Source organism: Metarhizium acridum (assembly GCF_019434415.1).
Source record: "Metarhizium acridum strain ARSEF 324 chromosome Unknown scaffold_555, whole genome shotgun sequence".
Classification (NCBI taxonomy): Eukaryota; Fungi; Ascomycota; class Sordariomycetes; order Hypocreales; family Clavicipitaceae; genus Metarhizium; species Metarhizium acridum.
In genome coordinates this window covers 663,162-689,447 of record NW_027094039.1, presented here as the reverse complement: position 1 = coordinate 689,447, position 26,286 = coordinate 663,162, and the positions used below count along the sequence as shown (strand labels likewise).

General features: G+C 51.4%; 6 protein-coding genes and 2 non-coding genes across 9 annotated transcripts; 3 read left to right on the top strand and 5 right to left on the bottom strand.

Annotated features, from left to right (window-relative positions):
- The first annotated feature begins 1,485 nt into the window (after window positions 1–1,485).
- Window positions 1,486–7,353, top strand: J3458_018905 (uncharacterized protein). Its single transcript, XM_066121305.1, has 2 exons — window positions 1,486–2,887; window positions 3,626–7,353. The coding sequence occupies exon 2, from the start codon at window positions 3,644–3,646 to the stop codon at window positions 6,989–6,991; it is 3,348 nt and encodes a 1,115-aa protein (XP_065973660.1). The 5' UTR covers window positions 1,486–2,887; window positions 3,626–3,643; the 3' UTR covers window positions 6,992–7,353.
- A 151-nt stretch (window positions 7,354–7,504) lies between these two features.
- J3458_018904 (uncharacterized protein) lies at window positions 7,505–8,081 on the bottom strand (the record flags this gene model as incomplete). Its single annotated transcript, XM_066121304.1, has 2 exons — window positions 7,505–7,555; window positions 7,647–8,081. The coding sequence occupies 2 exons, from the start codon at window positions 8,079–8,081 to the stop codon at window positions 7,505–7,507; spliced, it is 486 nt and encodes a 161-aa protein (XP_065973659.1).
- Window positions 8,082–8,498: 417 nt separating this feature from the next.
- INT6 (eukaryotic translation initiation factor 3 subunit E) lies at window positions 8,499–10,531 on the top strand. Its single transcript, XM_007817631.2, has 2 exons — window positions 8,499–9,032; window positions 9,106–10,531. Exons 1-2 carry the CDS (start codon window positions 8,628–8,630, stop codon window positions 10,018–10,020), a joined length of 1,320 nt encoding a protein of 439 aa, XP_007815822.1. The 5' UTR covers window positions 8,499–8,627; the 3' UTR covers window positions 10,021–10,531.
- Window positions 10,532–10,583: 52 nt separating this feature from the next.
- Window positions 10,584–16,916, bottom strand: APC1 (Anaphase-promoting complex subunit 1). Its single transcript, XM_007817632.2, has 2 exons — window positions 13,860–16,916; window positions 10,584–13,803 (listed from the first exon to the last, which is right to left on the bottom strand). Exons 1-2 carry the CDS (start codon window positions 16,714–16,716, stop codon window positions 10,790–10,792), a joined length of 5,871 nt encoding a protein of 1,956 aa, XP_007815823.2. The 5' UTR covers window positions 16,717–16,916; the 3' UTR covers window positions 10,584–10,789.
- A 375-nt stretch (window positions 16,917–17,291) lies between these two features.
- Window positions 17,292–23,994, top strand: VPS41 (Vacuolar protein sorting-associated protein 41). 2 transcript variants are annotated; one of them, XM_007817633.2, is made up of 5 exons: window positions 17,295–17,843; window positions 17,907–17,933; window positions 17,990–18,945; window positions 19,005–20,757; window positions 20,815–23,994. In XM_007817633.2, the coding sequence occupies exons 1-5, from the start codon at window positions 17,439–17,441 to the stop codon at window positions 21,613–21,615; spliced, it is 3,942 nt and encodes a 1,313-aa protein (XP_007815824.2). In that variant the 5' UTR covers window positions 17,295–17,438; the 3' UTR covers window positions 21,616–23,994. The 2 variants fall into 2 exon arrangements, with proteins under 2 accessions (XP_065973657.1, XP_007815824.2); XM_066121303.1 differs by having other exon boundaries at window positions 17,292–17,843; window positions 17,907–18,945.
- J3458_018900 (uncharacterized protein) lies at window positions 22,126–23,829 on the bottom strand. Its single transcript, XM_066121302.1, has 3 exons — window positions 22,863–23,829; window positions 22,739–22,798; window positions 22,126–22,666 (listed from the first exon to the last, which is right to left on the bottom strand). Exons 1-3 carry the CDS (start codon window positions 22,945–22,947, stop codon window positions 22,182–22,184), a joined length of 630 nt encoding a protein of 209 aa, XP_065973658.1. The 5' UTR covers window positions 22,948–23,829; the 3' UTR covers window positions 22,126–22,181.
- Window positions 23,995–24,942: 948 nt separating the features above from the next.
- On the bottom strand, window positions 24,943–25,036 carry J3458_018899. The gene has a single exon. It is a non-coding gene; the product is annotated as a tRNA-Ala (tRNA).
- Window positions 25,037–25,474: 438 nt separating this feature from the next.
- On the bottom strand, window positions 25,475–25,571 carry J3458_018898. Its single transcript has one exon. It is a non-coding gene; the product is annotated as a tRNA-Ala (tRNA).
- Window positions 25,572–26,286: the final 715 nt, after the last annotated feature.

Here is a 26,286-nt window from a genome sequence, read left to right as displayed (position 1 = left end):
GCCATGCTGGGACTCGAGGTCACTCACTCACATAACTAACCCTTCCCCCCTTCCCCGTTTCCTCCAGCCGCCACCCTTCTTTCCTCCCATTTTAAAATCTCCTTCTTCTGTCTCTCTTCGCTTTTTCGAATTGCTGCCTTGATACACCGTCTTTCTGCCTCATCGTGTGGCTCTTGTCGGCGGCGTTGCTGACAGATCTTTGTTCGTGGACTTATACGCCACTGGATGACCTCACTAAAATAGGACCGGGCACTCAGGATTGGAAATGTCGGCGCTCTCGACTTGGGGTTCAGCGCCCGCTACAAACGCCAGGGAAAAAATCACGAAGGCGGGATGAGATGGCAGAAAAACCGCGCCGGGAACGGTCTTGATGGCGAAACCCGGATTCGAATCACAGTCGACGGGCTCGTGAGGTTTTTGAGCAATGGGCGATGGGCGATGGACGAGACGGACAGACAACTCGGCCTTTGGGCCACGAGGGCCTGGGTGTGACAGGGGTGGCCTCGAGAGCTCCGAACGTTTGAGTGTCTAGCCTCGATGTTCGACGGGCAATAGGCGCCTCGCTCAAAGGGCTGCTCCAGTGCTTGCTCCATCTGGCACGCCTGAGTACCCTGGCTTGGCAGCAGTCTGGTTCTTGTGGAGGTGCGGCATCAACGGCCTCATGTCACCACCAACAGCACACCCTAGCACAAGGCCTGCCAGACCAATTGCAGCCGCGCCGCTCTTACGCAGTGGAAGCCACCGAATAGCAAAGGAAGCAGCAGCTTGTCACCCACCTTGCTTGCACGTCACCAGCTCATATCCATTGCCTCGTCGTGCGTCCGAGCCGCAACAATCGACAAAGTGAGACGCCATCGACCTGCCATCGTCGTGTCCGCCATTCTGCCCAAGATTCGCTCACCACACCCAGTTGCATCCAGTTGCATCCAGTCACATTGTCGCAGCGATCTGCTGCAAGGAAGCTAGCCTGGGTTGGTGTGTTTGGTGTGGCCCCAGTGCCTTGCGCCTGTGGTGGGGCCGCGGGCGGGTGCCATTCTGTAACCATGCAGCTGGCCACGCTTCAGGCAAATATGGGATGCATGGGATGCCATGGGCTGCCATGGGGTCCAAGGAGCTCGCGAACAAACGCCTCGCATCACAATCTCAGACCCAACACTCAATCATATGTGCTGTATGCACCCCGTACAGAGCCATTGGCGAGTATATTGACACCGCCTTCGCCGAGTAGGCCCGGAGATCAAACATGCTGTTCGGCTGACATTGTGTTTACATGGCGCCTACGCTTGCTGCATCGACCAAGTGGGATTGTGTGAATGGATTGAATCAACAATTTGAAATGGGGGGCTGGTGGAATGGCAAACATGGGAGCCTCGGAATTTCTCCTTTTTTTTTTGTTCGGCGCTGCGCCATCTCTGGCGTTGACGCAAAAACTGCGAAGCCGTTGAATGGAATCAGGACACCCAAGGGACAACCGCCGTCATGACCGAACGTTTTTGCATTCGCTAAACTGCTGGACCCGCGACCGCTTTGCAGTACCCCTTGGGCGGCTGCCGTTGATGATTTCTGAAAGGCATTTCCGCTTTGCTTGGATTCAAGACCTACGGGCGGGTCGGTAGGAGCCTAGAGGATTCAAATGCAAGCAACGCCATCAATTGAGGCTCTCCGGCTATATGTCAGGCTCAACACGGCCAATATGACTCTGATTCGCCAATAACTGTGCTCGACGGGAATTCTCCCAGGGAATCGCCCTCCCAGACAGTGACACCAACAAACCAGTTAATATCATATCAACGGTTGAGATAATGGTTTTTGCGCTTGCAGGAGGCGGATCCCTTTCCTCTGCGAGGTATATAACTCGGAAACATCCATCCTCGAACGGCGACATCGAGGAAGAAAGTGCATTTAATTGGCGACGTACCACGGCTCGAGGGACTTACATCTGATATGCTCGTCTACAGCAGAAACATCGAATTGATTACTACTTGTACGTGGGTGGGGCATGATAAGATGTCTGCTAAGCTTGGGATAGCATAGGTGGCAAATCTGGTAAGAAGTACTAAGTGTTTGGCAATCAGAACTAACAACACTCGCACTTCGCTAACAAGTCTCTGTCTCTCAAGTCTGATTGGCTACGTCTGGAGTCGGAATTAAGCACAGCGCGTGATTGTCCACGCGCTAGGCCAAAGACGGACTAGGCGACCCTCCCGGAGCGAAATTTCTCATGGAACCTGAAACCAGCCAGAATGACGGGTGGAAAAAAGGCCGATACGTGTCTGGTGCAACTCGACAGGATTCTTCTCCGGGTGTCTGGTGGACTTTGACCAGACTGGCTCAAGCTCCTGGCGTCGCCCACCCACATCCGACGCTTCACTTTCGCGGCCGCCGCGCACAACTACAGCTTGCCGCCCCCCTGGCCTCGCATAACGACTGGGTGACTGAAGCATAGCTGTGAGATTACTTTCTCGGTCTCGTGACCCGCAGCATCTCCGTTCGGACGGGCTCTTGGATCCGTGTCGGCTTCCTCCGCGGACGTGAAGTGGCCTGCAACTGGACCTACGGGTCCGTACGAAATTTTTCTCCCTCGGCTGCTCTGATTGCGACAGGAAATCGGCCACCGCCAACTCACGGCGTGCGACACCGCACTCATTCGCCTCGCTCCACCTTCTGCTTCCCGTCTGCTGCTTTGTTATTGACGGCCGCTTTGCTGGCTTGAACAAGGTCTCGCAGCTACACGGCGCCGCGCATCTGGATTGTACTTGCTGCCGACAGTGGTGGCCGTTCGTCCTCTTTTTTTTTTTCTTGGCCTAGTTGCCGCGCCCGCGCCTCCTGGCTTCCACGGAGTAGGAGGTGGTTGGTCAAGTACTCGTGACACGCTTCAGCGCCCAAGGTACGTTGCTTTTAGCCCCTGACGCGCCTAGCCTCTCAGGTATCGGGGTACCTCGTCTGTGCTGGAGCCGGCAACATTCAAGCTGGTTAGCTCCAACTGGCACCTGGGTCAAGTGCTCCGTCCTCCCCCCCTTTTAGCCCTACAGTCTCACCTCGACTCGCTTCACCACAGCGGCCGTAGTCCATGGTCCTAGTCTCCGCTTCACTGCTCTCCTCTCGCCCCAGTCACCAGACCCAATCAGCCCTCGAGTAGCGTCGCCCGCTGCCCACTTGCACAGCCAGCAGACCTCTGGTACTGAGGGAAGTGAGGGAGGGAATCTTGCCCGAGAGCGGCGAGAGGCCCGTCCGTCGCTAAGAATTACTTTCCCCCCAAGTTCCCTGTGGCCAGCACTCCCTCAAGAAGTCTGGCGCTCAAGTGCTGCTTCCCCTGCCCGCTGCCCACTGCCCACTGCCCAGCGTCTGTCTGGTCGACAGTCTCTCACCTCGACCTGCTCGTCGGTCTCCGCCTGGCTTTTTGGCTCTGGCCTTGCGACCTGCCCCCGTCTTGCCTGCTCATTTCCCACCCGACACCACACACGCACCGCACACCACACACAATCCTCCACCAACCCGCGACGCGACTCGACCTATCCATCACCACACGCCGTGGTCGTGACACGGCCCCATCGTCATCCGTCCCTGCGCCCTTCAATGGGTTTCTGGCCGTGTGCCTGCTGATCGCTAACGTTGTTGCGCGCAGCCTGTCGGGGCCGTCGCCATGAGCGCCTGGATGAACGACGCCGTCCCCAACCACAATGGAAACGGCTTCCCTCATATGAACGACCCCAACTCTGCCGGAGCCCTGATGGATCACTCTGCCTTCATGGCCAACCCGGGTCAGTTTAACCCGGGGCAATTCCCCAACCAGCAACAGATGGCTGGGATGCAAAATGGTCCCATGCGACACGGCTCGCCGACGTACCAGAACCAGAACCAGACTGCGAACCCGAATCAGAACCCGAGTCAGAACTCCGTCTACCAAACCAACCCAATAATTCCATCAAAACGCCCTCGTCCCCGCGAAGATAGCGTCACGGGCTCGCCAGGCCATAACCCGGGCATGCAACCGCCGTCGCGTTCCGAAACGCCGCAACAACAAAACTTTGGTGGCTTCCAGCCGGCCGGTGGTGCCATGCCTCAACAAGCTCCCGGCCAATTCCCCCATCTACAGCCTAACGGCTCTGCCAATGCCAGTCCATCCCCCATCATGGGAAACCAAATGCGACCGGGAAATGTGCCTCAGCGAGTCGCTACCGCCTCACCACATCCCTTTTCGCCTGGTCCACAGCAGCAGTTCGCTGGCTCACAAGCGTCTCCGATCCCTTCTGAGCATGGCACACCGCAACCAAATCAATACATGCAAAATATGCCTCCGGGATATAATCCGGGATACGCGCAATCGCCTTCAAATCCTCGCCCATCTCCTAATCCCAATGTGATGGCTGGCGGCCCTGCTGTCGGTGGCCAAATGCTACCCCAGCAAATGGGACAAATAGCGCAGCACATGGGTCAGATGCCGCCAAACATGTATCAACAAATGCAGCAGCAGATGCAACACCAAGTCCCTCAACCAGGCCAGCAGCAACCGCCTGGCCAGCAGCAACCACAGCAGGGCCAGCCGAGACCGCAGGGTATGATTGATCAACAGAAAATGGTAGCGTATCAGATGCGTCTTCAACAACAATTACAAGGAAATATGCAAATGCAGGCCCAAATGCAGACCCAGAATATGGGTCGCGGAATGATGCCAAAGCAACAAGTGCCTGGTATGCCGAATGGTCAAATGCCCCAAGGCGCTATGAGACAGCAACCCAGGCCCATGGGAAACATCAACCCGGAACAATTCATGAAGAATCTTACGACCCTAATGAACGCGAAAGGATTACCTTTGGACCCGAACCCCGTTGTAGGTGATCGACCAGTCAATCTCGTCATGTTGTTCCAGCTTGTTCAATCCAAAGGAGGCTATAAGCCCGTGACTACAGGCAACGGTTGGGGGCTCATTGCCCAGAACCTGGGACTACCGGCGCAGATCCCGACTGTACCACCCACTCTTAAGCAAGTGTACGAGCGAAACCTGGCAAAGTTTGAGGAGGCTTGGATTGCACAGCAGAAGCATCGGATGATGCAACAGAATACAAATATGGCTGGGCCAGGAACACCGCAAAAGCAGATGCAGCCAGGACAACAGATGAACCAAGGGCAGATGCCACAGGTACAACAACAACAGCAGCAGCCTCCTCACTTGCAACAACAGACTCCGATGAAGCCTGGTCAGACTTCAGTTAATGGGTTTTCGACTCCTCAACCGTCCCAACAACAACTACCTTCCCAGCAGCCACAATTACCGCCGCATGTGCAGCAGCAGCAGCAGCAGCAACAGCAACAACCTCCTCTCCAGCAGCAGCCACCGCCGCTGCAACAACCACCGCAACACCCACCAAACTCCAATGCCGCACCGGGACACAGGAATAGTATGTCCCGAGGCGTGGATGCCTCTACGCCCAACGACTTCTCCATGCAATCGCCTTCGCATGCTCGACCTGGTAGTGTCTCTGTCGATGGCCGACAAGCAACGCCGCTGCCTGCTGTTGGTGCTGAGCAACATATGCCTCGCATGCCTCCAAAGCCTGACGATTACAGCCCATGTGCAAGGGAACTTTCGACGCATGGTGGGGTTGACCTTCATGCTGCCAATCTTCTCGGTGCCGAGTTGGAACGATGGGAGCCGACTGTTCCTTCTGTAAACGAGCTGGGAAACATTGACATATCCGCCCTTACCCGTAGTCTGCAATGCGGTATTCACGGTGAAGTGCGCCTAGCTCTCGACACACTTGCTACGATCTCATCGTCACCAAACCAAGCTCACTTTCTACATCTCAGAGCTTGTGATGACCTGGTTGAGGCTTTGGTAGATTGTGCGGAATCTCAAGTAGACCTGCTTGTTGAACATACGACGGAGGTTGCTGATGAGATTCAACTTACTTCTTATGAGGACGTTGTTAGAGCATGCCGAATAGAGCGATGGGCTGTGAGAGATGTACCTGCTTTTGGCACCATCGAGTACCAACTTGATCGAGCCGTGGAGCGACTTATTTGCATAACAACAATTTTGCGAAATGTATCATTTCCTGGCGAAAATAACGACAACCACAACATGCTTTGCGAAGAATCTGTCATCAAGATGCTTTGCTCTATTATTCGGTATCTCGGAACGCGGACAATGCTTCTTCGGACACACGCCAATACCCTTGATTTTATGAAAGACATTGTGGTTCTTCTCTCCAACATCTCAAGCCAATTGGAGATTCCTGGTCGAGAGCAGGCTTTGAGCCTGTTGCAGTTTCTACTCGCGTTTGCTCCTGTTCCAGGTCCAACAATGGCCAGCGACACGCTTAACTTCACGCCTTATGACCCCAGTATTCATTCGTATCTCCCACATGCGGTTGATGCCCTGGCCAAGTTGCTTGCTCGTGACGAACCAAATAGAGGCTTTTACAAGGCGCTTTTTACGGTTGATTCTTCATCACCGCTAGCTAACGAGCTTCTCGTCCGGACTTTTGCCTTGGCTATAGCCCCCTTACCAGACAGGGCAAAAGAGCACTTACGACCACCCACATTCCCGCCGCTATTCGAAACAAGAAAACCGTTTCTAATGCAGGGCCTTTTGGGTGCAGAAATCATAGCTTCTCTTCTGCCAGGATCCGAACCGGGAACGGCTCGAGCCCTTCTTGCGTCAGGCAACTGCCTTGCACAGAACCTTGTTCAGCTGATTCAGGATCTCTGCTTCTTGTACGAAAAGCCACCGCCTCCTGTTCGTGGCGGTAGCCGGGCAGTAGCGGCTAGAAAAGACCCCGAGCTTGTTTATATTGTCATTGTTGCCGTCTCACTTCTGCGTCGTCTTGCCGAAAAGGCAAGAGATTCTTCAGGTACCGAATCTGCAGGTATCGGGGATCTACTGCCGCAACCGCAGATGTTGATGGATGCCCTGATGATGCAATCTCCCGAATGGACGAAAGAGGGGTTACTGCTACAGTTAACGGCAGTGCTTAATTTGGATGGATGAGCTGACGCAATGTCGTAGCCACGACATTTGATATCGACATGACTGCTTTATTTTGTACTGCGGTTTTTGAAGAGGTGAGGTTCTCTTCTGGACAGGTCTCCTCCAGCGAATATAAAAATGATGCGTGAAAGTTCGAGGCACGGGATGTATTTTTTGGTCCGCCCTTTACTATTATTGTTTTTTTTACTGGTCTTTTTGTCAACTCTTTGACGGTGTATCAGATGACGGCGCATAGCTAGATTTGCATGGAGATGCGAACTTGATTTGGAAAGGCAATGCTTTGGGGTATATCCTGTAGGGACAGTTGTACATAGGTATAGGCGTGTGAGACATAAACTGATACCATATAACTCTTCAAAACGCTCTGTAGTTTTTCATTGCTCTATTATACAGTTTGGTTTGATTATCAGTTATGCTGTGACAGTACCAATACAATGATGAAATGTGACGGAGAGTCGTTCACACTATCCAAGCTACTTATATATATCCCTCCGCGTCTCTCCTGTCTCGTCCTCAGAATCCATGCTCTAATAGCCAAGACTTGGTCTTTTCGTAATAATCACCCTAAAGTCCTGTTAGCAAGCCCTCTGTCCACGGGGTCAACTAGAAATAGACATAGGGAAATCACTCATGAGAGATACTTTTGGGCACGTACCTTCAGCTCGATATGCTGTGTCGTCGGATTTAGCCTGATATCTTGCTTGCTCACTCCAAGTGAGTCTACCAAGTCTTCTAGCAGTTTCTTCCGGTCACCGTCCACCTTTTTTATTAACACCACTTGGCGGTTTCCTCCTGACATGAATCGTCTGTATACTGGAAGCTGTATTGAAGGTGTGCGACGAACGATGTAGGCAGCACCAGCCAGCTCTTCTGGTGATTTCGTTGGAGGAGGCGTGGGAGCGCGACTCATGGGTGTGTAGCTGTGAGCGGGTTTAGTGGCGGCGGTGGTGAGGGATCGTGATGATTGTGACCAGGAGGCGAACCGGCAAGTTGGAAGGTTGGATAAAGGGATGACCGCGGTCCTGTAGATGCTAGATTGAAGGAGATAGTTTGGCCCTCTGCATAGGGCTCGAGAAACGTGTTGGTACATCGTGGGGTGCAGAAAATGCCCAACAAGAGATTTGAATCTCTCGTTGATACAGAGGCTGACAGTTTGCCAATAAGGTAGTCGTACTTTGACGCTAACAAAAGGGTTAAGTACTGTATACAAGAAGTAGCTTGAAAGAAATAAAACAGGGAACAAAACCTAGTCCCCGATGGCCAATTGATCACAAATGACGGGTCAAAACCGTGTAATCACTCCGCAAGAGGGTGCTTTCATGCAGGCCCGACGTGAAGCTGTCCCAAAAATCCCAGGGTCACATGACGAGAGCGCGAGCCGGGCCGGCAAAACCCCGGGTGTGCAGGGACAGCCCCCCACACCACTTTGTGTATTGGCGAAATTCACCAAAAATCTGCCCCTCCACTGGATTTGCGTGTGGGCGAGTTGCGTCTTTACCACCCTTGCCAACGAACGAGCGATTCGTGGTCTTTTGGAGCACAAAAAGAGCCTCTTGTCTTTTGCCGAAACTAATTAGGAGGTTTAGCTCTCAAGCGAACTGAAAAAAAAAATTAACGGGCTAGACCAAATTTCGCGATGGAGGATATTCTGACGGCCGTCTCGGCCGATGGTTCATCGATTATGCCCAAGTTGGCACCGCATCTTAGCAGACACCTGCTGTTCCCACTCATTCAGTTCGAGGGCGACCAGGCCGAGGAGAAGGGCGAAGATGAAAAGGCTAAGAGGATCCTGTCGGGGAAAATCAAGCTACTGGAGGACACCAATATGACGGACTACGTTGCGACTCTGTACTGCGAATTGCATGGCGTTTCTGACCCGCCCGCCGAATACACCAAGAAGCGACAGGATGTTTTGGCACAGCTGGAGAAATATGAGCAGGCTACTGCCAAGATTGCGGACCTTTTGACGCAGGATGAGGTTGTGAATGGTCTTCGAAGCGACAAGGTTGCCAACTTGGAGTTTCTGAAGAACCAGCATGGAGTGAGTTGGCACCCTGATTGCCTGCGAAATTTGTTTAAAAGAGAGAAAATAGAGGTTGCTAACGGTCCTGGAGGTTACGATGGAAATGGTCAACGCCCTCTATGACTTTGGACAGTTCCAATTTCGGTGTGGTCAGTATGGCCCTGCCGCTGATATGCTGTACCAGTTCCGCGTCCTCTCCACCGACAACGACAAGGTCTCCGCCTCAACCTGGGGCAAGCTCGCTTCTGAGATTCTCTCTACAAACTGGGAGTCAGCTGTCGATGAGCTCAAGAACGTCAAGGAGGGCATCGACTCGAAGCTCTTCAACAACCCACGCGCCCAGCTCGACCACCGAACCATGCTGGTCCACTGGTCTCTCTTCCCCCTGTTCAACTGGGAGGGCGCCCGCGAGCCCATCCTCGACATGTTCTTCTCCGCGGCCTACATCAACACCATCCAGACCTCCTGCCCGTGGATCCTGCGGTACCTGATCGCCGCCGTAATCACCGGCCGCACCCGCGCGCGAAACAGCTCTACCCAGCAGAAGCAGCTCAAGGACATTGTCCGCTACGTGCGCCAGGAGGCCTACGAGTACGCCGACCCCATCACCCAGTTCGTCAACGCCCTCTACATTGCCCATGACTTTAACGCCGCCCGCGAGGCCCTCCGCCAGGCCGAGCAAGTCTGCCGCAGCGACTTCTTCCTCGCCTCTTCTGCCGACGCCTTTGTCAACGCCGCCCGCCACCTCATCTGCGAGAGCTACTGCAAGATCTTTAGCCGCATGAATATCCGCGACCTGAGCGCCAAGCTAGGCCTCAACCCCGACGAGGGGGAGAAGTGGATCGTCAATCTGATCCGGGAGACGAGACTCGATGCCAAGATTGACAGCCAGGACGGCACCGTCATCATGAACCACCCTCCCAACAATGTCTACCAGCAAGTCATTGAGAAGACCAAAGGTGGATTCTTCAGAACGCAGGTCCTCAATGCCGCCGTCTCCAAGTAAACGACATCTACCAGACTGCGACAGTGAAAGGCAGAAAAACTGCCCACTCCAAGAAAGTTTATACAGGCATGCCGTCGGGAGAAGTAAACCGTCTAGAAAAGAGACTGCAATTTTCTTCTCTCTCAACATCCAGGCTTCTTAGATGAAGGGGACACCTGGGCAGGCATGTAAACGGTGCACCAAAAAAAGACGAACTAGAGCAATTAGACGCGGAAGCTCTCTTTGACGATCTTCACGAAGAAAAGGGAGGATTGGCTCAATATTTTCAACGGAGAATGGAAGGAGTGTGTGAGAGATGAAACGGCCCTGTTTTTATATCATGTTTATCCCCTTGCCTTCCCCCACCCCCTTGGTGATGCGGTTTGCATTGCATGGCGTTATTTATTTTTCGGATATTCTGGACGAATGGGTTCCGGGGCAAGGGGTAAGTAGTCGAGGACAATGGAACCAATGCGTGTTTTGATGGGTGGGAAATTTAAAAAAAGTGAAGAGAAATAAACATGATTTGTTGAAACTACTGCTTCCCCCCTTTCACAATTGTGACGTGATTTGTGACAAATGGACTTGGATCCTGATCAGCCTTGTGGTGTATCTTTTCTTATTCTGACACTAGGGCTATATTACTAGGCATGAATGTACTTTTTACCTACACCTCATCAAACTCGTTAACTCATTGAACATGCCCTCTTTATCCGAAAGCCGGCTTGACAGCCATGTATCTACGCCGAAGCCTTTCCAGTTTGTACCGCTGCCGATCGCGCTGATATTCCTAAACATCTCCGTCTCGTACAGCTAGCCAGACCTGGCCTTTCAATGCTTCGATTGCACTGTCCCGCATCCACCATACGTCACCACCTGGAGCATGGGGCGTGACGTGTTCTCCCATCGTCTCTTGAGAGTCGCTAGGTTTGATAGTAGCTTGGCTATCTTGAGCGCTGGGAACGGCAGATTTAAGGAGCCTTTCTCGAGCGGCTCCCCATTCGAAGAGAAGCCTTGCACCCTCCAGACGTTCTCGGTCACCGCCCTGCGCGATACCTCTCTCCATCTCCATCCGAGCATCTACGGCAGACCCCGCGTCTTGTTCCTTCTCGTTGCTCTCCATGAGGGCTGCGCGCTCTGCGTAGCTTACGCTTCGGAGTTTGCCCAAACCAAAGATCCACTCGAGTGGGTTGTTTCCCTTGCCGTCGCTGCCCAAAGTTCGCAGCGTGGATGTAAAAGCCCCTTCAGATGGTGGGCGTCGCTGTAGGTATATGCTCTGCGTCTGAGCAAACGCTTGTCTTAGCTCGTCGTTGGAAAAGTCGAGTTCAATGTCCCAGAATCGGGGTCCGCAAGACGTCGATAGACTAGAAATCTGATCTAGGGGCGGTAGGAGGCAAGGTGTTGTACGATATAGAATATGCTCAGAGGAAGAATCTTGCTTCTTCTTGATCTGCACAGACACGGATACTGGCTGCCCAGTCAGGACATCCTTCGCAACCAAGCAACGCTGCTCCGTCGCCAAAACCCAAAAGTGGCGGAAGGCTTGGAGATGCGATCTATTGTCCATAACGTTGGATGGGAAGATAGGATAAAACGATATTAACAAGGCGGCAATTGCCTTGTTGCTGGAACCAAATGTCACCGTCCCGCACCCTAGAAAAAGTGATCCGATGGCTAAGTGAGCAGCGAGATGCGATCCATATGGGATATCCGGGTTATCCCTGCCGTGTAGAGAGCGCAGCCGTCTCAGGACCAAGATGTCGCCAGTGCCTGCCATGACAATGGAACAAGACAAGGCGAGAATGTCCTGGCACATTCTAGCATTTGACCTTGCGAGTTCTTCATCATACAAGGGTGCAGCATCTGAATGAGGCCGTGGGGTAGCTTCGATGTTCGAGATGCGAATAAATTGATCAAGGTAGTGTAGCAGCAGATCGCGAGCCCTGGTGGAAGCACTCCCCGAAAATCGAAGGGCAATTGAAAAGCAAATTCCAGTCAGTATACTAAAGAATGGAAGATCTGTCGAGCGCAGCTTGGTCGTGCCTTGCAACTTGTGTCGGGCGCGATATGGAAGAGGGAGGCTATCGCGGACCCATGCAAGTGTAGGCTCGATTTTGGACCATAGAATAAGATTCTTGGCCACGGTGCGGAGGAGCAGGATATCCGGCCGCACATAATCGAACTGTAAAACAGAGTCTGGAACATCAATCTTTCGGGCCACAATTTGATCTTCAGACTTCATAAATATGAGGGCGATGGCCACAACAGCGCCAGCGGAAGCTCTATCAAGAATGTGAACAATCTCAACATTCTTGGTCGCCGTGGCGTGAGCAATAAGCTTCTCCGTGAGCTTCATGTCTTGGAGACCCTTCAGATCCCCACCCTTGCCCAAGTTGATGAGCCCTAACGCGAAGCCAGCAGCAAGGCGATAGCATTCGCTCCTCAGAGGCTCCTCTTCGTCCTCTTCGTCAATGTGCTCTATCTCCGAGAGCATTATTTCACTCATTCGTCGGTGCTGGCTATTGCAGTACAGAAGGCCAATGCCCATAATCCCAGATGTTTGTGTGAGAGGGGATAAATTCAGCTCTGCAGCGCCGCGAGGGAGCATACGCGTTGCATGGACCGACAGTAATCGTGTGATGAGAGAGTCCATAGTGCCCATGTAGGATGCCGCCAAACCCAGAAGCAATCCAATAGATGTCATTGTGTGTTTGGGCGTCAGATATTTGAATGCGACCCATTTGGCCACTCCCTTCAGATGTCCATTCAAACCAAGGGCCAAGAGAAAGCCGGCGTGCCTATTACTTAGCTCCTGTGCCGGTTTATTGTACAAGATCCAAGAAGTATCGATCCCTTTGGCCTGGGGCGAGATTGCTAAACCCGCAGCAACGCCTTGGTGGAAGAACCCCCAGCAAACCTTCTCCTCGGTGAATAGTGATTTGTCAACCCCGACAGTGACATTGGTTGGCTTGACTATACAATTCAAGTTGAAGCCGCCAATGTGAAACTTTTGAGTTATGAGAGGGAATCGTAAACTATAATATAACAGTGCGCGACCCGCTGGGATTGCCAGTGTACCCATTGCTATTCTTGAAACAAGTTCTTTCTGTTTCTCCAAGTATTCGCTCTCCGGCCAACTAGGATCAGGATTCAGACGAACCACCCTGGCCTTGTGAGTTGACAACAGATCTTGGGCTTCGTTGAGACGGCGGTCGTCCTTGAAAAGCGCTCGTATCACCGCCTGACGTTCTGTACCTTCACCTTCATCATAGCCCGTGTTGTTTGCCTCTTCTACGGACTGACATAGCATTTTGAAATCCCACGCAGCCATATGGGTTGGTGCCAAAATGTTCGCCACGGGTTGTCGAGGTCGTCTACTCGGCTTGACGATGAGGCTAATGTCGCTCCTTCTTACTAGATCCAGGAGATGATGAGGCCACTGCGAAGGTGGATGTGGCTGGCATAAGGATATCGCATCTTGAAGAGGTGCTAATACAGCTTCAGGGAGTGTTTCAAGGATAAAGTTCGTAAAGCCACAGTCCTGCATAGCCTCAACCATCTCAACAGCTGTCGACTTTGGCCTGATTATCTTGAAGAAGCGTTTGAACATCAGTGTTCGGGTAGTAATAGCGTCCCATCTCTTATCCTGTAATTTTTCAGCCTCGGAGACTCGTGAGCTGGCATAGTATATGTCGGCAGGCGTCATGCAAGGCTTTCCACGAACTCCGGATAGTCGGGATTGAATCCATTCAAAAATGTCAGGTCGAACTGGAGGTTGTGGTATTGCTGGTCTCAAATTGAGTTCTGATAAAGTGTTTGTATTAGTCCCCAAGGCTACCGCGAAATCGGCTGTCACTTACCCGAATCATGGCGCGAATCGACATCCTCCTGTATACCTAGCTCGTAAATCGTGACGAAAGATTGCCATTTGAGCCATCTAGCGAGTTGGCAAAGCAATACTCTTAGGTCGGTTCTGCCTGGAGAGACATATTCAGGTGTTGTGATATCTAGTTTCTGTTCGTCAAGGAGGAGATGGAGTGCCATAAAGATGTCCACAGCTACCTGACGTCTGGTAGCAGACGACCTGGCAAGAGACACGGGCATATATCCTTGGCGACCCATGGCTGCCTCACCTAGGGGAGAGCTGAGGTATTCCTTCGACAAGGCAATGTGGCGCGTAAGAAATTTAGGGCTAAGGAGAGCGTCGCTTTGGGCCGAGGCATTATCGGCTGGCTCTTCTTCCAAGGCCCATTGCCAACCCTGATTCATCATCCACACCGGGCAGCCCAGCGAATTTGTAGTTTCTCCCAGTTCTAAAGCTCTCCAGTCCTCTGACTCTCGAATAGCACCAAAAGATCCAGACACAGGCCTTCTTTTTCGAACAGCTAACTGAGCCGCTTTTAACGGAGAGTTATCTTCACGACCAAGATTAAGAAAAGAACTTAGAAGGAGAACTGATGTTGCAGACCACTCGACATTAGGTAGATTATCCTGGTGATTCTGTAGCCATTGTGCCACATGAAGCCAGCATGCATGAAGGCGGCCGCCAAGAGCATCTGGCAGCACACTTTTGCAAATGTTTAGGACTTTTTTGACTTGTGGGCAACTTGGCTGAAGCTGGATTCCGAGTTGATGAAGCCGACCACGCGTGTCAACTACATCAACGATACCGCAATTCCGCGGATGACGAATGCCAACTATTCCTCCACTTGATAGGTCCATGACCTCCGACTTTCGTTGCTTGACATCTCTATCGGCAACTCTTCCCCGATATTGGATGTTTCTGGTATCATCGACGAACAGCAGGGAAAGCGGTATTTTCGTCAATTCAATCCAAGGGGCCTGAGCGGTCAATTCATGGTGCCCCTCGTCGGAATCGGAAAGAACTAGGATCACGGATAAGTCCCCATCAACGAGTTTGGATGAGTCCACGACGCTTTGAACCTTCCACTGTGTTCCAGATGATATCGAGACGATTGAGTACCTGGACCGGTCCTTTCCGGATGTGGTGGTAGCAAGATCTGGCTTTTCCTGAGCTTTAACATGCAACGTCATCATCTGAAGCCGCTTCTCTAGGGGCTCCTGGATGCCTATGAGCAATTGGGTACGTCCTTGCTCATCTACAACGAAGGGCGGAGCTGTGACAATGAACACTTTGGTTTGACATCTCGCAGGCAGAGTCGAGGTTGAATATCGGACATTGGAGCTATCTAGAGCGATAGTTTGAATCTTGGTGAACCGAATCTCACTCTGTAATCCATCGAAATCATGGTCATCAAGCCCCATGTTGTGCAAACCTTCATCCAATGCCGCGTCGAGCGGAGCCTCAAGCAAGCTCCCTAGACTGGGATGAATGAGATGGAAACTGGAGCTGGAGCGTCCGTGGTGGCCGTTATGTTCGATTCTCTTGGAGGCTCCCGTGTTGGAAGTGAGAGGCTGGTCAGCAAAAACTGATCTTTCATGCGAAGCGGACAGGTCTGCTCGCGCAAGCATGGAGCTTAAACGACGAGAGCTTCTTCGGGTGATACCAGCTCCTTCGTTATCTTGTTGCTCGAGAGAGGACACCAAATCCAACGGCTTCTCAACTTTTTCGCTCTTCCGTTGACGCTTACCTGGGAGGGGCGCACCAAAGCTCTCCCGAAAATTCTGTTGGACTGGTGTCGAAGTTCCGCTTGTGAAGCCTTGAGGTGGCATCGAGCTCCTGCGTCTGGCAGTCTTATTTTTTGCCTTCTTCTGCTGTCCAATAAATGGATCTTCATGCTCGAGATACTTCAAGCGCCAAACAGTGTAGGAACCGTTTTCTCTATTCATAGTAACGGCTAGTATTAAGGGGGTATCAAAGGCTCTGCAATCACTTCCTGGCAAGTTGATTTGTTCTATGTGAAGGATTTCCTCGGCCGGATCAAGAAAGGCCGGCTTTGTGGACTTGTTCTGGCGTGCGGGACGGCGGCTGTGAGGTTCAGGCTCAGCAACAACCAGCCCAATATCAGACAACGGATCCATGAGCGAGACAAGGCGTGGCCAGTGCGATAACTGTTGCTGCTCTGAAGGCATGTCCCACATAGTTTCCAGCGTGGAACTTAGGCCAAAATATAGAGATTTAGGCTTCCCCAACCCTTCAACCGAGAAGGCAGTCTGCTGTGAGCTGTTGAGTGCCGTCAGCTGTGATGATACAAAGGAGTTTGGAGGAACTCGTGGAAATTTGAGCGCAATTGGGGCGAGATTCTCCGCCTTGTGCTTTCTCTGAATGACAACTCCAATAGGCCCTGCGCAAGCGGATTCGACTTCAAATGGCATGTGGATGATGTGGCTGGTGCCCGAGAGAAAGAAGACATGTGCCTGCGTCTTGAGGAATACGACCAATGCCTTCTCCAATTTTGGCGCGGCGGGAGCTGCTGCTTTGGTTGGAGTGCCATTGTTATGATTCCCAATGTGAAGGGCATCCTCGGAAGTCGCAAAGTACGCCAAAAGGGCTTGTGTAACGGGTTCTTTCTCGTGTCCAAATTTGAAGGTTTTTCTGAATATGCCCCCTCGGCACCAGACGACACAATTTCCGGTGGTCAAGAGCTCGTCCTCCTGTGCCTCGTCGCCCTTTTCATCCGAAGTAATTTCCCAGTTGTATGCTGAAGGAGGCGGATTTTGAGGAAGCAATTGTTCTTCGATGGCATGACGCAGCCCTGACGGGTGATGCAGGCCTAGGGACCTTACCGACGCCATGATGATAAGGTTGGAGGAGATCCATGGGCGAGCCAAGGGCGGACAAACGACAGAAAGCAGTTAGTTGGACTGCGCAAGAAGCTCCGTAGGCCCATGTATTTGGCCCGCCTTGGAACTGTGCACACGCTTGGCGATAAATTGGCCCTTCCCGAACCTCAGAGTCGTCCAATGTCGTCAAGCGCTGGTGGCCAGGCCAGGCCAGCATGGGATCGCGTTTGGACGCGTTGAGTGTGATAAGATAAGAAGAACCTAAATGATAGCCCTGGCTGGATCTACAGAGTACCCGACTAGTACGAAGTTTACTCAAGGATGCACGAAGGGCACTGAGTTTGTGGGGGGACTGCGGCATGCTAGGCGCTGGTTTTTAGCGGTTGACTCAGGCACTACAGTGCGCCTGCATGTGGGCAGCGGTAGGAGCCGGCACCTGAGCTAGCACCCAGGTTCATGCCTAGTTCCATGTCGTCCTCAGCCCAACCATACAAACTTGGCGTTCCAGATGCGGCATGAGCTCGTGACATCGTTGCAGGATACAGCTGCTTCAATAGTCCAGACACACCGACCAACTGCTCCCCGTTGCACAACACCATTGCTCTCCCGGCGACATCTGGAGCTTGGCAGAACTTCCCTGTCGCAACCACACTTCTTATCCGTAGGAATTGCCTTTGTTTAGCTCTCTCTCAAGCTCTACAAGGACGGACGATGACTGCGAAGCTGTCGATACAATGACAGACCAGTCCGACCGAGCTGCTGGAAGGCTGGGACCCGAACCACAGGACACTCCCGGCACTGCGCCCGACGATAAAGCTGTTAACGACCCGGCGGCTCTTGTAGCCGATGGTCGTGGTGGGCTCGTAAGCGTAGAGGGAAATGAGCCATGCGCCGCTTCCGCTGGCCAAGGATGTGGAGATGACGACAATGAAGGGGAGCAACCAGAAGATGGAGGTGGAGAAGAAGAAGACGACGACGACGAAGAAGAAGATGATGATGACGATGACGATGATGAGGATGACGAAGACGAAGAAGATGAAGAGCCGCGTCTCAAATATGCTCGCCTGACCCAGAGCTTGAGTGGCTTGTATCGTAATGGCGATGCGACAAGCGCATTTCTCGTCGGAGGAGACAAAATGGTACGACTGTTCCTTTGTTCGCATCCATGATCGCCTCATTCCACTGTACTAACTTTGACATAGATTATTGGGACTCACAACGGTAATATCGTATGCTTGCTCTTCAAACTCGTTGCAACAAAGGCCATCACTAACGCTAGCCCCAGAATGTCATTCAACTGCCTACTCTACAGCCTCTTCGAATCTACCACGCGCACTCTGCATCCGTTACCAGCATCTCGATATCTCCATACCCACCTCCGCTGCCACACGACCGTATAGAAACCCCAGCACGGCCTCAGCAGCCCCAACTCCAACCAAGTCCGCGGCCAGATACGTCTCCCGCCGGGGCGTCTAGGAGACCAAAAGAACCAGCACAGGTGCCAAGAATACCCTCTAACGATATCTACATATCCACCTCATCTATGGATGGCAACGTATGTGTTCAGTCGCTTCTAGACATGAAGGACGTTCACCTACGAAACTTTGCCCGACCCGTCCAAGCCGTTGCGCTGTCTCCAGAGTTCAAATCTGACCGTACATATCTATCCGGTGGTTTGGCTGGCCAACTCATCCTGACGGTAGGCGGTGGCCAAGGGAGAAGTACTTCCACAACGACCGGAACGGCTGTCGCAGCTGCATCTGGCTGGCTAGGCACCATGGGCTTAGGGGCAAACACTGGCAAAGACACGGTTCTGCATTCGGGAGAAGGTACTATAAGCAGCATTAAATGGTCACTTTCTGGAAAGTATGTGGCTTGGTTAAACGAATTTGGAATCAAGTTTATGCGCTCTAAGCTTCACCTTGAAAGTGCCGAAGCCGAGGGAGCATGGCATCGCATTGGACACTGTGATCGACCACAAACAGACGAGTGGGATACCATGGCGAGCGTGTGGAAAGGTCGACTAGAATGGATCGATGAGCAAGCCATTGAGACTGGTGAGTCTCGGTCTTCGGGAGACGGTACTGTCAACCTCGTAACCCCGACTTCGAAAAAGACTGTTGAAAGGCTCCTTGTCGGCTGGGGCTCGACTATCTGGATTATTCATGTCCATCACGGGGCTAGTAGTGGTGGAAGACACGGTCGCGATAAGCCGTTTGGTCGAGCAGAAGTTGCCAAGATGTAAGTATTTCCGAAACCCTAATGACGGGTGATTGGCCACCTCTCTAACAAAATGAAAGCCTGCGGATGGACTGCATTATTTCAGGAATCTCCCTATACACTCAGAGTACTTTGCTTGTTCTTGCATTCTGCCCAACAGACGAAGAGGATGATGATGATGAAACACCGGAGAAGGCAGCTCGGGGCCACAAATCAAAGATATCAGCGGGGTCTGCAGGAAGTGAACCGTCTGGAGGCATACGACGTCGCCAAAACAACCAACCTCCCGAGTTAAGGCTTATCGATCTTGATTCTCAGATGGAAGTAGATAAAGACCGACTTGGCGTAAGCAGATTTGAGCGACTCGGCCCGGCAGACTATCACCTCGGTCTTCTTCCAGCTCAAGCAGCAGCCACCGCAGTCGCATCTAGAGGCGCATTAGAAGCCCTTGCCGGTTTCGGCAACGATATGTGGAATGCTGCAATTAATCCAAAGTCGCTCTTTAGTTCTGGTGCTAGTATAATAAGCAAGGATAGCGGAGACGATGCCGCCTCCGTCTCGAAGACCCTCAGTGCGACAGGAACACTTCGAAGGGGGCAGGTCAAGGGCTCAGGCCCTGTCACTGTCCACCCAAGTTTGACCAAGCCGGGCATCAAGATATTCATACACAGTCCGTATGACTGTATTCTTGGTACCAAAAGAGATCTGGCGGACCACTTGGCCTGGCTCGTTGAGCACGAACAGTTCCAACTGGCATGGGAGCTGTTAGATGAGAATCCCGAAATTATCGCGACAACACCAGAGAGGCCCGGTGACGTACCACCAGCAACTCCATCAAAAGGCCAGGCCGCTGCAGACGAGTTCTTCGATGGTGACTCGGTCGTGGAGTCCACCCAGCAGGACATTCAGTCCCACTCCGTTGGGGAGAAGAGACGCATTGGAGAATTATGGATTCAACAGCTAATAGAGAACGGCAGCTGGCGACGAGCAGGAGAGGTTTGCGCCAAAGTGCTTGCTACTCCAGGCAGGTGGGAGAAATGGGTGTGGACATTTGTAGGCGCCAAACACTTTGACGAAATTACGCCATATATTCCATCACAGCCAATGCACCCCCCTCTCCCGACCACAATATACGAGGTAGTTCTCGGACATTACATCCAGAACGATAAACCTCGATTTCGAGAACTGTTGGATCAATGGTCGACAGACTTGTTTGACGTCAGAGCCATCACCACAGCTTTGGAAAACCAACTCAAATTTAGGGATGTGCAAGAGGATAGCATCGAAGACGGAGAGAAGGGCAGGGACTGGCTGATTGTGATGGAAAGCCTGGCGCGGCTTTACGAAGCTGGGGGGCGACACCGGGAGGCCTTGAAGTTTTACATCAAGCTTCACGACGCTGACTCAGTTTTCCGTCTGATTCGTGACCGCCATCTCGTCGAGGCCGTTGCTGATGATATTCCGGGTTTCATTGGCTTGAGAGTATCTCTGGAAAGAATGAAGCAAATGACCGAACAAGACCTTGTCGAAGCAACTTCGGAAGCCATCACCTTGCTTGTAGACGAGGCGCAGCATGGACTCGTTCGTCCTGATGTCGTTGTCGAGCAGCTGGAGGCTAAAAAGCTGTATTTATACCTCTTTTTTTACCTCAGAGGCCTGTGGAGAGGACAGGGCATCAGAGAGCACTCTGCTGAGAATATTGATCGACTAGTTATGGATAGTCAATCCTTGGTGGACGGCTATGCCGACTTGGCAGTCCACTTGTTTGCAACGTACGATAGACCACTCTTGATGGAGTTTCTCAAATCATCGACGTCCTATACTTTTGACAAGGTAAGTCGAGGACTTGCGGCGGGTTATTCTAGCTGAGAGATGGCTGACGAGATGCAGGCTGTGCAAGAATGCGAGGCATGTTCATATCATGATGAACTGGTGTATCTATACTCCAAGACGGGCCAAATGAAACGGGCTCTGCACCTTATTATCGATCGTCTGAAGAACGTGCAGAAAGCGATCGAGTTTGCGAAAGAGCAGGACGATCCAGACCTGTGGAATGACCTTCTTGATTATAGTATGGACAAGCCAAGTTTCATTCGCGCCTTGCTGGAGCAGGTCGGCACTGCCATAAACCCCATTACGTTGGTGAGAAGAATACCTGAGGGCCTTGAGATTCAGGGTCTCAGAGAAGGCCTGACACACATGATGAAGGAACATGAGCTGCAGCACAGCATTAGCTCAGGGGTGGCCCAGGTTTTACGAAGCGAGCTTGCTGCAGCACAAAATGACTTGAGGTCGGGCCAACAAAAGGGAATCAAATTTGAGGTGGTACAGCCAGGCACTGGCAAATCTCCAAATATCTCCAGCAAAGGCCAGGCTGGGACGGACAAAGGTGTTGGTGGCAAGTCAGATAATGGGACTCTGCAACACCACCATACGGCACCACAACCTGGACGCTGTGCGAGCTGCCACAAGCCATTCACCGAGTTCGAGATGGAGACAATACTTGGATTTGCTTGCGGTCATGTGTTTCATGTCAGCCACTTGCTCGAACTTCTTCACAGAGGGAAAAACGCGGACACTGATCTCGGTGGAGCAGGCAGTGAGAACGGGCGGTACTCCATCGGCATGAAGGTTATGAGAGCCAGACTTTTACGCGACAAGGTTAGAGAGGGCTGCCCGATTTGTCATTGAGCGCACATATCCATTGCGAAGGGTGCCACGGGTAACATGCTGTGAAGTACTCTCGACCTGGGTTTCTTCTTTTCGTTTGTTTTCTATTCTTTCCTCCTTTTTTTTTTTTTTTTGTCGAGGATACATACTGTCATTAGCGGTGCTCATTTTGATCTTCCTTTGTCGTGAAATTTGTCTCAAGAGGCTTGTATTTTAGAGCGGCGGTTCCCCTTCTCATTGTTTCTTGGAGTCAACACGAGTTACTCAGCTTTTGATACCAACTTTACGGCCTGTCCGGTCGGTAAAGCGTAAATAACGTACATAGACGGGATTCGGGAGAAGACGTGCGTTGTAATTCTGAACCATTGATTGTTTTCGGATGCTTGCATAACAAGCTCTATGTCTAACTATAGACCGTTATTACCTATGCCATATCATGTCGACATTGATCAAAAATGCAACGCAAAGAATCCTGGTATGTCCCTATTTTGGCCTTGATAAACCGAAACGCATGAAGATAACAAAAAGCAAGCCACGCATAAATTGCAACCTTTGCCTCGACGCCAACAGCTTGAAAACAACTCCAACTAAAGCATCATGGCCACGGCGAGGATAAGAGCCCCCCAAGCCACGCCGGGTAGGGCCTTTATATCAGCAGCTGCAGCCGCAAGGGCAGAGCTAGTTACGGCCGGGGCACCAGTACGGGATGGCCGAGTCACGGTGCCGGAAGAATTGGTGATCTCACTGGTGCGCTGGTTTGGAGATTCCGTCTCGGTTGACATGGCGGCCTCGGTGCTCTCGGCGCCAGCAGAAGCTGGAACGGAGATGCGAGTTGGAATGGGGACAACAGACTGAACGGCATCGTTGGTTTCGACGGGGCTGTTGGCCTCGGTGGCGGCAGCATCAACGGAAGCGGCCTGGGGAGGAGCCGAGCCAGCAGCAGAACGACTCGATCCAGGACCCGAACCGGGGGCAGAAGCAGGGCCCGAACCAGGAGCTGATGTCATGACAGAGACTTGGCACTGTGTGTTCACGACGACGGAGCAGTAGTTCATCGAGACGAGAAGAGCGCCTTTTGACTCTGTGTCAGAATATCGACTCAAAGGGAAAGAAGAAAAACATGCTGTCCCATATCCTGACTTACCATTTTCGGTGGCTGTTCCAATGGGTTTCGGCTCAAGAGTCTTGGTAAGCTGGCCGTTGACTACTCTCCGTCAGCATCCCTCGCCTTTTCATATCCGAGACTTTGCGCAGGGTAAAACACTTACCGCCCGACTCAGCGGCGCCACCAGTTACGACGATGCCCAAAACGGCAACGAGACCGGTCAAAACGGTCATCTTGAAGCCAGGCATTATGAGCGGTTTTTTGTTTTTTTTTTGTGAAAGCTACTCCTCGAGACAAAATAATAAGAGCTTCTGGCCGACAGTTTGTTTTGTGAAGACGAAGAGATGGCCTGTATCCGTGTGAGAAAGTCTGAAAGTCTGCTACCCAAGGAGAAGGGGGAAGGGGAAAGAATCGTTGTGAGATGTTTCGACTAGATGAAGAACATTGAATGAAAGGGGGGTTATCCCCCGTCTTAATAAATGTTGGGAAGGGAGCCTTGAAGCGAGGGTTTGGCGAGGGAGGAGACTGAGCCTGGAATGGGCGACGACGCTGTAGTTGGGCATTTTGGGGTTTGATGTCCAGGGATGTTGATGGAAATGTGGAATCGAGTTTATTTTATGGGTTCTTTTGCATTTTATTTTTTTTACATACCTCGATTATCGTGCGTGAAGATGGTGGTGGTTGAGGGGTTGTCAAGGGAGACGGGTAGGTTGTGGATGCGATGATGGTGAAGAAGGGAGGAAAAGGAAGATGGTGCTGGCTTTTAGCTGCAGACAGAAGCAAACTTCGCAACATCGGTGCTTGTTTGCCTGTTGCCAGCTGCAGAAGTCTGTTCCCAAGGTACGTTGCAGCTGGCGGCCTGAATGAAATAGCCGCCATCAGCATGTGCCCTTGTCAGTTGCGAGATGTGAGCAGAAGGTGAGCTGCTACGACATCTGGAGTGGCGAGATGGCTGCACGTTGGAAATAGACTTCCTGCAAGCACTTGGAAGTTGAGACCAATTGTCTCACTGCCAGGCATACTATGCATGGCGAGCTGTGAGACACGGTGGATTGGGGTTCGATAGCTATTCGCCCTTTGGGAATAATTATATTCGACAGGGAGTACATTGACTGCAAGGCCAAGGACGGCACAATTCAAGTATCGGGACGGACTACGGAGTAGAGTTGTGCTGAGATGTGGAATTGCAAAGCCGTCGATGACCATGACAGGAGCTCAGCAGAAATGTGTGTCACTGCTATATTAACTACCTAGGTACACTGCACGAGACAAGGTCAGTTCTGGAATAAAATGCCACCCCATATCGTTAATGGGTTTAACGCAACTTGCGCTTCTGGGTCTATTGTTTATAGTTTGGTCATCGTTCCTTCTGGTGGCTGGGGCAAATGATACCATGACTGCGCCCTCGTCTGAGGTGTTGCGATGGACCTGACGCTGTAATTTGCCCTGGGCATGTGTTTCTGGGCACTCTTTTTCACTTTGCTCAATGGCTAATGTCTCACCAAGTTGCGTGTATCCCTTTGAATGTGCGAAGGTGCGTTTGCCGTATTGGCCCCACTTTTCTGCAGTACCGTGAAGATATCTTTGCAGTAACAAAGTCAAGCTGGCATTGTATGTCTTTTCGTGATGAATACAAGCTAGTGTTTTGTATATGTAAAGTGGTGAATACTTTTATTATCATGTAATTTCTTAGTAAAATTAAGTATACTTAAATATAAGCTCTCTTATTAGGTGACATTCTAGTTTGGTGCAGCAAACGCACCTCCGCACTCAAAGGGATTGCCACCCTGCCATGAACGACATAGCCAAGGACAATGTTTTTTGTCATATTATCCCACTCTCGGTACACCTACAAAAGCCAACCGGAACTACAATCCGCGTAATTCAACTTGGGGAACAGTAGGCCGTGTAGAGGTTATTATAGGCACATGATTGTGTCCAAATTGTGTTTGTGTGCAGTCGTTCTAATGTCTAGGGTAGTTGTGGGTGCAAAGTTAGGCAAAAATTTGCAACTTCAAAGTACAACGTCTGCGAGGCACGACGAACGAGACAGTAAGAGCGGCTATCCTCACATTTCTCAAAGGTAAACTCACCACGGATCAAAAGGGAACCTCTAACAAGCGGCCAGTTTTCTTCAAGAATGACTACGTGGACGCAATACTTTCACACAAGGTCTCCCATTAACAGGTCCACGAAATGGTGTAAATAGCAAAAAAGAAGATGCCAACAGCGAGGACTGTCAATGGACGAACAGGGAATCGAACCCTGGACCACTCCCAGATAACTCAGTTGAATGAATCTTGCTAAGGGAGTATTATACCACTAAACCATCCGCCCAATCAGATGTTGTATCACGGTCCATAATCATCTCAAATTGCCTCTCTCTCTAGGGCCAAGGACGCCAAAAAAAAAAGGCAACTAAACACACCGCAGTCCATTTTTAATCCCACTGTAGTCGCTAATACATGTCAAATCTCTCTACAATAACCCTAACGAGGCTACTAGCAACTTTAATTTATTTCATAACTACGAGCCGCCGTTGATAGCTTCAAGTAACATACATGTCTCTCAAAGACCTCAAAAAACGCACTTTTCAAATTGAACAGACGCAAGCCGCATAAAATTTAAATGAGTGGAGCGTCCGACCTGATTAGGACTAGCGACTGCGGTGTGTTTAGTTGCCCAAAAAAAGAGAATTGCCTCTGAACACAAAAGAGCACCAAAAAGAAATAACGCAAAAAGCAATGTATAACAGCGGAATTAAACCGCCTATGTTGGACGAACGGGGAATCGAACCCCGGACCACTCCCAAATCTGAATCCATTAGAAGGAATCTTGCTAAGGGAGTATTATACCACTAAACCATCCGCCCCAGGGATTGTTGATCCACAGGTCTCTATTGCGTATCATGAATGCTGGTGAGATTTCGAGTAGGTGAATGGACTTCTGACAGGGCCCTGATGGGATTTCGAGCATCATCGCCTGAGGAACTTGATGAATTGCGGGGCCAATGATACATAGATTTCGAACAATTGGAGGCTGGAGGATAAAATAAAATTCTAGGTGGAACCTAAGCTCCAACTACCCAGTACTCCGTACTAGCAATCATAACGGTATTGGTACAACTGCCGAAATAGGAAATGCATCGGGCTCACTTTGGGCTTGTCACTTTGCCGGACCTCGTGGCGCCATGGTCTCTACACTGACTCTTCGACGGAGACTGACACAGATAGACGCCTTCATCGCAAAGCAGTCGTCCCGATGATAATTAGAAGAGAACCGACCCGCAGTTGCCCCATCACACCCCGTATCCGTATCCCGTCTAAGTGACCATTGTCCTCTGTACTCGAGTCCATCGGCCATCAAAATCTCCCTCATCATCCTACTAGGCATTATTTGACTGTTCCCGCAACCACTGCCATGGCACCACAGTATAGACTTGAATACAACGTCCAGGCCAGTTTGTGTCGCTCCATTTCGGGCAATAACCCAGACTGCTCAATCATGATACCCACGCTCAGGGCGACAAACACTACAATGGCCATGCGAGCTATGAAGTTGGGCACGACGGCGAAGGTGATGACGGG

Excerpts from the sequence above, each read along its gene's own strand:
- J3458_018905 (XM_066121305.1), top strand. The coding sequence starts at position 3,644 with ATGAGCGCCTGGATGAACGACGCCGTCCCCAACCACAATGGAAACGGC.
- INT6 (XM_007817631.2), top strand. The coding sequence starts at position 8,628 with ATGGAGGATATTCTGACGGCCGTCTCGGCCGATGGTTCATCGATTATG. Across the intron at positions 9,033-9,105 it reads TTCTGAAGAACCAGCATGGA|GTTACGATGGAAATGGTCAA; the intron begins GTGAGTTGGCAC and ends ACGGTCCTGGAG.
- APC1 (XM_007817632.2), bottom strand. The coding sequence starts at position 16,716 with ATGGCGTCGGTAAGGTCCCTAGGCCTGCATCACCCGTCAGGGCTGCGT. Across the intron at positions 13,804-13,859 it reads CGATTCGCGCCATGATTCGG|AACTCAATTTGAGACCAGCA; the intron begins GTAAGTGACAGC and ends ACACTTTATCAG.
- VPS41 (XM_007817633.2), top strand. The coding sequence starts at position 17,439 with ATGACAGACCAGTCCGACCGAGCTGCTGGAAGGCTGGGACCCGAACCA. Across the intron at positions 17,844-17,906 it reads TCGTCGGAGGAGACAAAATG|ATTATTGGGACTCACAACGG; the intron begins GTACGACTGTTC and ends ACTTTGACATAG. Across the intron at positions 20,758-20,814 it reads CGTCCTATACTTTTGACAAG|GCTGTGCAAGAATGCGAGGC; the intron begins GTAAGTCGAGGA and ends GACGAGATGCAG.
- J3458_018900 (XM_066121302.1), bottom strand. The coding sequence starts at position 22,947 with ATGCCTGGCTTCAAGATGACCGTTTTGACCGGTCTCGTTGCCGTTTTG. Across the intron at positions 22,799-22,862 it reads TGGCGCCGCTGAGTCGGGCG|TCAACGGCCAGCTTACCAAG; the intron begins GTAAGTGTTTTA and ends GACGGAGAGTAG. Across the intron at positions 22,667-22,738 it reads TGGAACAGCCACCGAAAATG|GCGCTCTTCTCGTCTCGATG; the intron begins GTAAGTCAGGAT and ends CAGAGTCAAAAG.